The following is a 12,201-nucleotide window of genomic DNA, read 5'->3' on the forward strand; positions in this document are numbered from 1 at the left end:
TCCACAGCATATGGAAGTTCCCAGTCTAGATATCGAATTGGAGCTACAGCTGCTGGCCTATACCACAGCCACAGCAACACTGGATCCAAGCCGTGTCTGTGATCTACCCCACATCTTATGGCAATGCCAGATCCCTGGTCCACTGAGCAAGGCCAGGGATCAAACCTGCATGGATCCCAGTCAGATTTATTTCTGCTCTGTCACAGCGGGAATCCTATTTTTAGGTTTTTGAGGAGACTCCATAGTGGTTGTAGGATTTATTCTTGATTTCTCCATTTCTGTCACCACCACCCTTATCCAATCCATCAAAACCTAGCAAGTCTCCAAAACATCTTGGATTCATTTACTCCTCTCCAAGTCCACTACTTCTACTCAGTTGAAGCCATCGTCATCTTTCATCTGGATTCCTGCAACAATCTGTTGCTTGGTGTTCTTGCTTCCACACCTGCCCTTCCACAGTCACTGGCAGCAGCCAACAACATCCTTTTAAAACAAAAATCAGCATGTCACTTCCCTGGTTAACATCCTCTCATGGCTTCTTAGAAAAATAAATCTAAACTCAACTGGAAATCATCAAGTTTGCATAGTGGTTATTGTTAACAGAGAAATAACAATAAAAATCGGCTTGGAAAACAATTTGTGAATCTCTTTGAAACAAACAAAAAAAGCAGAGGAACAAGCTTGCCGAAGTATAGAGAAGAATAGAAACACTTGCCAAAGGCCACTGTCAAGGAAGTACAAGTCCACAAACAGTGAATTCAAGAGGAAGGACTGTGGTTTTAATAGGAGAATTCTGGAGTTACAGGTCTCAGGGACAGTCTTCAGAGAGACAAGGTTCCCTTCGTTATGTTCCCAGGTTTAACCACAGCAGCTCAGCTTTGATCTATTTATCTCCTGGTGTGCTTAGGAAACGTCAATACCAAAACAAATCCAAATGACAGCTACATTAGGCTGCTATCCAAGAGAATAAATCTTGACTGAATTTGTACAAAATGGGATGCCCCATAGAATGGGAAAATGTTAGAGATGTAAGACCATAATCAAGGAAATACAGATAATATTTGTTATTCACCATGAGGGAGAAACTTCCAAAGAAATCCCAGTGGCCACCAGTGGCCACCAGCTGGACTCATTAATTAATACCGCTATATCATCAAGCCCTTCCAACATCTTTCTTCTGAATTCTCTCTGCTTTCCTCAAACCCTGTTGGTTGTTATAATGTAGCCTCCAACCCAGATGTTGCAACCCAAAGGCTGAATTGTGCTTTCACAGGTGCGCTATTTGTCCTTGACCATGTTTTAGTTTATTGGGTTTTTGGTTTTGTTTTTAAACATATTGGTTGCAACACTTAAAAATGAGATTTAAAATTAAAATCTGCACTTCTGGCTTCTCTTTGAAAGTTGACCCTTTCAACAACATCAGGCCCACCTTGTGGAATGGCAGCACACAGAGGAAGCTGAGTGACTCCTGCACTATGGTTTGCTCCAAGCCCCACCACTTCTGATTGTTTTCCTGACATCATGGGCTAAGGGTGAGCTATCAGTTATCAATATGCTTGCATGGTTGGTTTTTTGCTTATTTTGACCCATTTTACTCACTTATCTGCCTGGTCCTATAATTATTTGAGCTTAGGACTCCAATTCTAACCTTTGTCTCTCAGCTTATTAAATGCAATCTAATTCCTTTCTTTCTTATCACTCATTACTCCACTGCTGACGGTGTGAAATCTCTGGGTGAACTGTTGGATAGGATCCAGAATCATCATTTGGCAGTGGACCTAGTGTGGTGACTTAATTCCCAACAGCCTCCAGAAATCTTGGCTGAGAGCTTCCTTTGGAGTCTAGATGTAGCCATAGGCTATATGTTTTGGACATCTTAATTCATGCTGCACCTAAAGGCATAGAAATCCTTTTTAAAAATCATGTTTGATTTCTCCCTTGCTCTGTATATCCAATCAGTAGCCAACTCTTCTTTTTTATTATTATTACTCAATGAATCTATTACATTTATAGTTTTGCAATGATGAACACAATCCAATTTTGTAGGATTTCCAACCCACAACCCCAGCACATACCTCCACCCCCCAACCTGTCTCCTTCGGAAACCATAAGTTTTCCGAAGTCTGTGAGTCACTGTCTGTTCTATAAAGTTCATTGTGTCCTTTTTTCAGATTCCACATGTCAGTGAAAGCATTTGATGTTGGTGTCTCATTGTCTGACTGACCTCACTTAGCGTGATAATTTCTACATCCATCCATGTTGCTAAAAATGCCAGTATTTCGTTCCTTTTAATGGCTGAGTCATATTCCATTGTGTATATGTATCACCTCTTCTTGATCCACTCCTCTGTCAATGCACATTTAGGTTGTTTCCATGTCTTGGCTATTGCAAATAGTGCTGCAATGAACATTGGAGAACATGTGTCTTTTTGAGTCATGGTTTTTCTCTGGATAGATGCCCAGGAGTGGGATTGCTGGATCAAATGGTAGTTCTATGTTTCATTTTCTGAGGCATCTCCATAGTGTTCTCCACTGTGGTTGCACCAATTTACAATCCCACCAACAGTGTACTAGGGTTCCTTTTTCTCCACACCCTCTCCAGCACTTATTGTTTGTAGACTTTTTGATGATGGCCACTCTGGGTGGTGAAAGGTGGTGCCTCATAGTGGTTTTGATTTGCATTTCTCTAATAATGAGTGATGTTGAACATCTTTTCATGTGTTTTTTAGTAGCCAACTCTTCTTGGCTCTATAGCATCTTCAGGCTTTGTTACTGCCTGTGTGCTGCAGTAGCTTCACAGCTGATGTAACTTTCGTTACTGCCCAACAAGCAAACTATTACACAGCTGTTTCTGAGTTAGGTTTGGTTATATCATGCACTAAAACTACCCAAATAGAAATCTTAATAGACATACTTAGAATGAATGTGCCTTTAATCAAATTCAGATTTAACCTAACATTCAAAAAGCCACCAAAATCTTTCTTCGGCCTATTTCCCGTCTTATCTTTCCCCCCCTCACTCTACTGTGCATACACCCGTCTCTGCACCTGTGCCCTCTCCCCTCCAAGCCATTGTTTATGTTTTTAAAGACATGTCCATTGTTTAAGTCTTTTCAAATCTCTGTTCTTTGTGACATCTTCCCAAATCCTCTCAGATGAAAGTAATCTTTCCTTCCTCTGTTCTCTCTGGATGTCTTCCCCCGCTCTTACCAGAGTCTGCCCTGAGTTATAGTTACTTGTGTTTTCCTCATGTCCTACATTTGAGCGTATAGAGGAAGGGACCATAATTGACACCTCTTTTTATTTCCTGCACCCAGCAGAGAGTTTAGCATAAATTAAATTGAAATAAATAGAAAGTTCTTTTCTTAAAGCAACTTGATGATTTGTCCTTAAAGATCTGGGGTGTAGAGTGACCTTCAAAATATGAATCTAAGCCTCTTTTTGTCCCAGGACAAAACTAATGTTTATATTGGAACAGTTTATATGTGTGAAGTTTTAAAATACTTATTAGGAAACATACCACATGACCTATACTACTCTAACAGGAATGAAACAATCAGGGAAATTCAGAATGTAGACTTTACTTATTCTATAAGACAATGGTCCAGGACTGTTAAACAAGCATCGCATTGTTGTAAAAAAAACTAACCAAATGACAAGAAAAGTGTTGTATCTTTTCAGAAAGACGTAACCAAAGGCGATGCATGAACATTCATTGGATCCTTGATAAGAGGGGGAAAAAATCATAAAAGATTTTTTTTTACAGTGGTGGAAATTATGTTTAAGTTATTAGTATTAATTACATTTCTTGGATATAATAATCATACTGTGATTTATGTGGGAAAATGTCCTTATTGGGATTCTTACACAGTGTTATTTCTGAATGAAATGTCAAGCTGTCAGCAACTTATTTTCAAATGACTTAGCCAAAAAAGTATTTTATATCAGGAAACAAAAATCAAAAGTGGGAAAATATTAGCAATTAGTAAGTCCAGATGAAGACTATGTGGGTGTTTCATGGTAGTATTCTTTCTGTAGGTTTAGTTTTTCTGTAGGTTAAAAACGTTTTCAAAATAAAAAGTTAGAGAAAAGGGGAAAAGCAAGGAGCCAATAGGACTGGTTTAATTTCCTAACTGTATTCTTTGTAGGCTATTATTAAATAAGTTAGTGGCTAAGCAGCAAAAAGAGGGCATTTATTTGATTATGACTTTAGGAGTGATACCAGCTAGGAATGAACTGTATAATTGGTTGTAGGAATTACTAAATCAAGAGTTCACTTGTGGTGCAATGGGTTAGGGATCCTGCATTGTCACTGCTATGGCACGGGTTCCATCCCTGGCCCAAGAACTTTCACATGTCACAGGCATGGCCAAAACAAAAAGAATTAATAAATCAGAAATTCTGTTTTCTTGCTTGTTAGAGAGACTTCTCATACTTTATGGTTTATACACTGTTTTGTTTTGTTTTTCAGCTGCACCCATGGCATATGGGAGTTCCCAGGCCAGGGGGCGAAACTGAGCCACAGCTGCAACCTATGCCACAGCTGCAGCAATGCCAGATCCTTAACCTGCTGCGCTGTAGCAGGAACTCCTTTGGTTTATACTTGCAAAGAAAATAAACTCTGGAGTAAGTGGACTAAGTGTGTATCAAGGAATGTAAGTTTTTTAGTCTAGATTTAGAACTATTTAAGTCCCAACTTTTCATTATGACAAGCCTGTTAAAATTATCTGCTGTTCTAGGCATCTATGAAAGTGATTATATTGATGTGCCCTTTTTCTCTAGGTGAAAAAAAAAAAAACCTGTATCTTTGGTTGGTTGTAGCTAAAGCGATCTGGTTGATAGAGGCAGAGATATAAATATATTGGTGTAGAAGGACAACTAGGAGATAAGACCATGTATTTATTGCCCATTTATGTAATTACATGTGTCACTAAGGACAAAGGTCCTTAAACAAAGACGAAAAGCAGAGTAGAAACAGTTCCCTATAGTAAGATAGATGGATTGGCCGCCACTTCCCTCTTCGTGAATTCTCCTTCTGCACAGTTTTACAATCACGTTTGAACACTTAACCATCTTTCTGGGCACAATTCAATGGCTGAAGCTATGCTTCACTCCAATGGAAAGAAAAAGAAGATATTTCAAGAGTATTCATAGGCTTCGAGTTGAGAGGACAGCACCCACTTCCTGAGGACTGACAAGCCTTGTTCTGAGGAAGCGCCACTGAGACCCCAGCACCATGGAGGTAGTAGGTGAAAACGAGGCCCTGCAACAGTTCTTCGAAGGTAAGACGTTTCCAAAATCTGAGAAATGGCATTGCTTATGATCACTGTCTCAATGTTTTTGAAATTCACTTAAACTTGGCCTTGAAAGCAATGCTGTTATACTAACTGCCTTGAAAGTCAGAAGTCCAGGTTTATTTGCTGTGTTTGTAGCAAACATCAACAGTATAACCAGTGATTTTTAAAAACTCAAGATTTCCATCTTACAGCTTGGTTGTTAAAAGACTCAAAGGATCAGCATATCTCTGTTACTAGTTTTTATCCCTGTCCTATGCTAGATTCTTTTTTCTAATCCCCTGTATTTCATAAAATTAGATTTTTCTTCACTCTTAAATTGTTGACTATAGCACAACAAAAATGTAAGAGCTCACTTAAGACAGTTTCTCTCTTAATATAATTAAATACAAACCGGCTTGACAAGAAAGGAACCCTTCTTCCCTCACCCCCATCTATATTTTTCTCAATACTTTAATAATGTGTAACTATTGAATAATGGTTTATTTTTGAGGTTAAATATCTTTTCCTCCAAGCAGAAGCTTGCTATAGCACGTGATTACACAGATGGTTCTTTTTTCTGAAGCCTAAAATGGCAGATCTGCTTCTCATTTTCAGTGGGCCAATATTTTTAAGGAGAGTGTGTTGAAAATGTCAGCAAGGGCTTGCCTTCTTGTGATGCCTTTTAGGAGCCACTGGGAGACTCCACGTCAGTGCAGCTGCAGGTCTTTATCCGTTAGCCATGCTTAGACTTCCACAGGAAGGGAAATGTGGTGAACTTTTGCACATTTCAAGGTATTTCCCAGGAGAGACTATGAGAAGCATTGAGGGCAGACCTGCTCACTCATAGGCTACAGAGGGCTATTAGAAGCATACTGAGAAAGTGCTTTTGGCCTTTCTTGTGATTAGTAAAGTGACAAATACTACATACTTAAAAGTTGAATGGAATTGACCCAACACTGAACAGTGCCAAACACTAAAGAATGTATATACCAAAGAAACAGTGAGATTTCAGGTCACTGCCAGAAAGAATTGGCACAAAACAATTAAGTTCTGTGGCTTGGATTTTGCCAGATAGGGCAAGACGGACTATTACACCAGAGAATTAATTTGATATTTCAGCCCCACGATCCATCCCATTGTGTTCTGTTTCTGATAGTGCCCAAGTCAGTGTGTCCCCTTGGATCACACAGTAGGCACACTGGATGTCGCTTGATGGTGGTGGCCTGATTTTACACCCTATGTAAACTGTCATTGGACTAGTAGGTAGCAAGCTCCAAGCTCCAGTTACAGCTGCTTTATTTTAGAGAAACCACCAACTCCGTTTATAAATGCATACAGTGCACCTGGTTTTTTTCCAAAGCTGGAGAAGCCTTGAAAAGTTCACCTGGTCTACCTTCTGTTTTGGGGAAGTGCTATCATCCCTGTAGGGTCACTATGATGTCCTTGCTTATGCTATTTTCAGAAGTCTTTGGGGGGAGAGTTTCCATAAGTCTTCTCTATAGCTTGTTACAAAATATGATGATGATGACGGTGACGATGATGATGATGACGATGACGATGATGATGATAATGATGATAATGACGATGATGATGATTTTAATGACGATGATGATAATGACGATGATGATGATGATGATAATGACGATGATGATGATGATGATAATGACGATGATGATGATGATGATGATGACGATGATGATGATACTATCTTTCTTGGCCCAAACTAAATCGTGTGGCTCCTTTTAAAGCCTTTTTAACTAGAGGGGACTAATTTCTCCATGGAAAGAGAATAAAGTGGGCAGTGCTTTTCTTGCACTATCTTTGAATGAATGGATGGGAAAAGTGGTTAACTCTGGAAATAAATCACTAACTTAAGTGATCGCCCCTCCTCCTGAAAATCACACAGCTGGTTGTCAATTTTTTATTACCTATTCAGCAAATATCGATCGCTGACTGTGTGCCAAGTCCAACAACCACCTCTTTTAAAAGCCTGTAGGATTTTGAAGTGTTTCCCTTAGATTATGATTTCCTTTCTCAAATATTCATTAGAATGAAGACAGCAAAACTAGATACGGTCGTCTCATGAGGAGGGCCAGTTGTCGTATGCTGTGCACCTTTGATGTGTCAGCTTCTAATTAATGCAATCTCATTAAAAAAATCAAGGTCTGAAAAGCAAGAAAAGTTTTTGTAATTTGTTACCCACCTGAAAGTGATTTTTCCTTTGTTTCCTCAGACCCTGCATTCTAAGACACTGAATCTTATATATTTTGTATTAAGAAGTATCTGGATTGATAGTATCATCATGATTTTCATGGCCTTGAATGTCAAAGCTAAATCTGATCATGCTAAAGTTTCATGGTGTATCTCAGGAGGATGAAAAGAACAAAGGATGGTTCCAGGTAGCTGGCAATCCTCATTCTGTTCAAATCCCCTGCCTGCCACTGACGCAATAGGTAGACCATTAGCTAAAGGAGAAGAGGTGGATAATGTTCCCTAGGGATCCTGACATCCAGTGGAAACTCAGACATCATGTGAAGTGTTTGGTTTTTTTTGGCAAAGTTGATACACCTGCAAGGGAAGGGTGATCAGAGGAGAGGTATTTATTTTATTTATAATAACTAGAAATTGGTTACAACTTAAATTTCTAATAGAGGTGGATTAAATAGATTATGGTTCTTCCATATGATGGAATATTTTGCAGCTATTAAAAATGATGTGCAGGGAGTTCCCGTCGTGGCACAGTGGAAGCGAATCCGACTAGGAACCATAAGGATGTGGGTTCCATCCCTGGCCTCGCTCAGTGGGTTAAGGATCCGGCATTGCTGGGAGCTGTGGTGTAGGTTGCAGACGCGGCTCTGATCTGGCATTGCTGTGGCTGTGGCATTGGCTGGCAGCTAGAGCTCTGATTCTACCCTTAGCCCAGGAACCTCCATTTGCTGAGGGTGCGGCCCTAAAAAGACAAAAAAAACAAAAACAAAAAAAATGATGAGGAGGAGTTCCCATGTGACTCAGCTGGTTAAGGATCCAGAATTTTTACTGCCATGGCTCCCGTCGCTGCTGTGGTGCAGCTTCAGTCCCTGGCCTGGGAACTTCTACATGCTGCAGGCACAGCCAAAAAAAAAAAAAAAAAAAAAAAATGACAATGAGGAGGAAAAATGTTCATTATATAAAGGGGGAAAGTGGTTTATAGATTGGTATGTATGATATAATTGAATATATGTTTTTTTAGAACAAAATTTATTAAAACTGATCTGAAAACAGTTACTGTATGTACATACATGCAACATATACATAGAAACAACTGGATGAATACACTGTAAGTACTAAGTAGTTATCTCTTAATAGTATGAATATGAGCACTTTTTGTTTTCTTCTTTATACTTCATTATGTAAGTGCTTCAAAACTGGAATGTGTTATATCATAATCAGGTTGTCTTAAATGAGGGAGACTGAGTTTAATTCAGAAAAACTCTTCTGTTTAAGAGTTGCTTTTCTGAGTTCCCATCGGGGCGCAGTGGTTAATAAATCTGACTAGGAAGCATGAGGTTGCAGTTTCGATCTCTGGCCTTGCTCAGTGGGTTAAGGATCTGGTGTTGCTGTGAGCTGTGGTGTAGGTCACAGACATAGGTCGGATCCCCCATTGCTGTGGCTCTGGCATAGGCCGATGGCTAGAGTTCCAATTAGATTCCTAGCCTGGGAACCTCCATATGCCGCGGGAGCGACCCTAGAAAAGGCAAAAAGCCAAAACAAACAAACGAACAAAAAAAGAGTTGCTTTACTGTGTAAAGAACAATTGTAAAAGACATTGACATGAAAAAAAAAAAAAAAGATTACTCTGTGTCTTCCATAGAAAACCATGTCTGGATCGTATCCTCTGGGGTATTAGATTCTATGGGGTTTTCACCTTTCATTGTCATAGAACTATTTTTTTTTTCTGACTGAAATTAATGTAATTTTAACAAATTTTTAAATTTTGAGACAATTATAGATTCATATGTATTATATCAAATAATACAGAGAGATCCCTCATATACTTTGGCCAGGTTCTTCCAACTGTAACATCTCGCAAAAGTATAGTATAATACCACAACTAGAATATGACAATATACTGTCAAGATAAAAAACATTTCCATCACTACAAAGATCCCTCTTGTTGGCCTTTTATAACCACACCCATTTCCTTCCCCCACCACCCCACTTCCTTAACCTGTGGCAACCACCAATCTGTTCTGCATTTCTATAATTCTGTTATTTCCAGAATGTTATATAAGTGAAATTACACAGTATTTAACATTTTGGGTTTACTTTTTCACTAAGTGTAATTCTCCTGACATTTATCCAAGTTCTTTCTTTTTTATTGCCGGGTAGTATTCCATGATGTGGACATACTGTTTAATGATTTATCTATTAGATACTCAAGTTGTTTCCAGTCCGGAGTTATCACAGCTATGAATAAAGCCACTGTGAACATTCTTGCACAAGTTTTGGTGTGAACATAAGCCTCTGTTTCTCTGGGATAAATACCCAGAAATGTATTTGCTATATCATTTGTTACATGATAATTGCATGTTTAGTTTTTTAAGAAATGGCCAAATTGTCTTCTAGACTGGATCTACCATTGAACATTTCCACCAGCAATGTGTGAATGATCTAGTTTTTCCACATCTTGTCAGCATTTGCTGTTGTCATTATTTTTTTATTTTAGCCATTCTGATATTTTACTGTTTTTTCTTTTTTTAATAATGACTTTTATTTTTTCCATTATAGCTGTGTTCTGTCAATTTTCTATTGCACGTGAGGTAATCCAGTCACACATACATGTATACATTCTTTTTTATCACATTATCATGCTCCATTACAAGTGACCAGATATAGTTCCCAGTGCTATACAGCAGGATCCCATGGTTAATCCATTCCAAAGGCAATAGTTTGCATCTATTAACCACCAATTCCCAGTCCCTCTTGCTCCCTCCCCCTCCCTCTTGGCAACCACCAATCTGTTCTCCAAGTCCATGATTTTCTTTTCTGTGGAAAGATTCATTTGTGCCATATATTAGATTCCAGATGTAAGTGAAATTATATGGTATTTGTCTTTCTCTTTCTGACTTACTTCACTCAGTATGAGAGTCTCTAGTTCCATCCATGTTGCTGCAAATGGCATTATTTTGTTCTTTTTTATGGATGAGTAGTATTCCATTGTGTATATATACCACATTGTCTTAATCCAATCATCTGTCAATGGACATTTAGGTTGTTTCCATGTCTTGGCTATTGTGAATAGTGTTGCAATGAACATGTGGGTGCATGTGTCTTTTTCAAGGAAAGTTTTGTCTGGGTTTATGCCCAACAGTGGGATTGCTGGGTCATATGGTAGTTCTATGTATAGTTTTCTAAGATACCTCCATACTGTTTTCCATAGTGGTTGTACCAATTTACATTCCCACCAACAGTGTAATAGGGTTCCCTTTTCTCCACACTCTCTCCAGGATTTGTTATTTGTGGACTTATTAATGATGCTCATTCTGGGAGTTCCCATTGTGGTGCAGTGGTTAATGAATCCAACTAGGAACCATGAGGTTGCGGGTTCGATCCCTGGCCTTGCTCAGTGGGTTAAGGATCCAGCATTGCTGTGAGCTGTGGTGTAGGTTGCAGACGCAGCTCAGATCCCATGTTGCTGTGGCTCTCGCGTAGGCCGGTGGCTACAGCTCCGATTAGACTTCTAGCCTGGGAACCTCCATATACTGCAGGAGTGGCCCTAGAAAAGGCAAAAAAAAGGAGACAATAATAATAATAATAATAATAATAATATGCTCATTCTGACTGGTGTGAGGTGGTATCTCATAGTAGTTTTGATTTGCATTTCTCCAATAATCAGTGATGTTGAGCATTTTTTCATGTGCTTGTTGGCCATCTGGATGTCTTCTTTGGAGAAATGTCTATTCAGGTCTTTTGCCCATTTATCTGGGTTGTTGGCTTTTTTGCTATTGAGTTATATAAGTTGTTTGTATATTTTAGAGATTAAGTGCTTGTCAGTTGCATCATTTGAAACAATTTTCTCCCATTCTGTAAGTTTTCTTTTTGTTTTATTTAATGCTTTCCTTTGCTGTGCAAAAACTTCCCAATTTGATTAGGTCCCATTGGTTTATTTTTGCTTTTATTTCTGTTGCTTTGGGAGACTGACCTGAGAAAATATTTGTAAGGTTGATGTCAGAGGATATTTTGCCTATGTTCTCTTCTAAGAGTTTGATGGTGTCTTATCTTACGTTTAAGTCATTTTGAGTTTATTTTTGTGCATGGTGTGAGGGTGTGCTCCAGTTTCATTGATTTACATGTGGCTGTCCAGTTTTCCCAGTACTGCTTACTGAAAAGACTGTCTTTTTCCCATTTTATATTCTTGCCTCCTTTGTCGAAGATTAATTGACCATAGGTGTCTGGGTTTATTTCTGAGTTCTCTATTCTGTTCCATTGGTCCATATGTGTGTTTTGGTACCAGTACTACACTGTCTTGGTGACTGTGGCTCTGTAATATTGCCTGAAGTCTGGGAGAGTTATGCCTCCTGCTTGGTTTTTGTTCCTCAGGATTACTTTGGCAATTCTGGGTCTTTTGTGGTTCCATATAAATTTTTGGATTGCTTGTTCTAGTTCTTTGAAAAATGTCATGGGTAATTTGATAGTGATTGCATTAAATCTGTAGATTTCTTTGGGTTGTATGGCCATTTTTACAATATTAATTTTTCCAACCCAGGCACATGAAATATCTTTCCATTTCTTTGCATCCTCTTTAATTTCCTTGATTGATGTTTTATAGTTCTCAGCATGTAAGTCTTTCACCTCCTTGGTCAGGTGTATTCCCAGGTATTTGATTTTTTGGGGTGCAATTTTAAAAGGTATTGTATTTTTGTACTCCTTTTCTAGTATTTCATTGTT

General features: G+C 38.7%; 1 protein-coding gene across 1 annotated transcript in view; it reads left to right on the top strand.

Annotated features, from left to right (window-relative positions):
* Positions 1 to 5,234: 5,234 nt before the first annotated feature.
* MYRFL (myelin regulatory factor like) overlaps positions 5,235 to 12,201 on the top strand; it is a 144,923-nt gene continuing 137,956 nt past the window's right edge. Inside the window, exon 1 of the mRNA XM_085024873.1 lies at positions 5,235 to 5,280. Coding sequence (XP_084880999.1) covers positions 5,235 to 5,280 — 46 coding nt within the window. The remainder of the gene's footprint in view (positions 5,281 to 12,201) is intronic.

This window comes from Sus scrofa, chromosome 5 (assembly GCF_054392235.1).
Source record: "Sus scrofa isolate SSC_HxYL_T2T_F1_AM1 chromosome 5, Sscrofa_HxYL_maternal_Yorkshire_Landrace_v2.0, whole genome shotgun sequence".
Lineage (NCBI taxonomy): Eukaryota > Metazoa > Chordata > Mammalia > Artiodactyla > Suidae > Sus > Sus scrofa.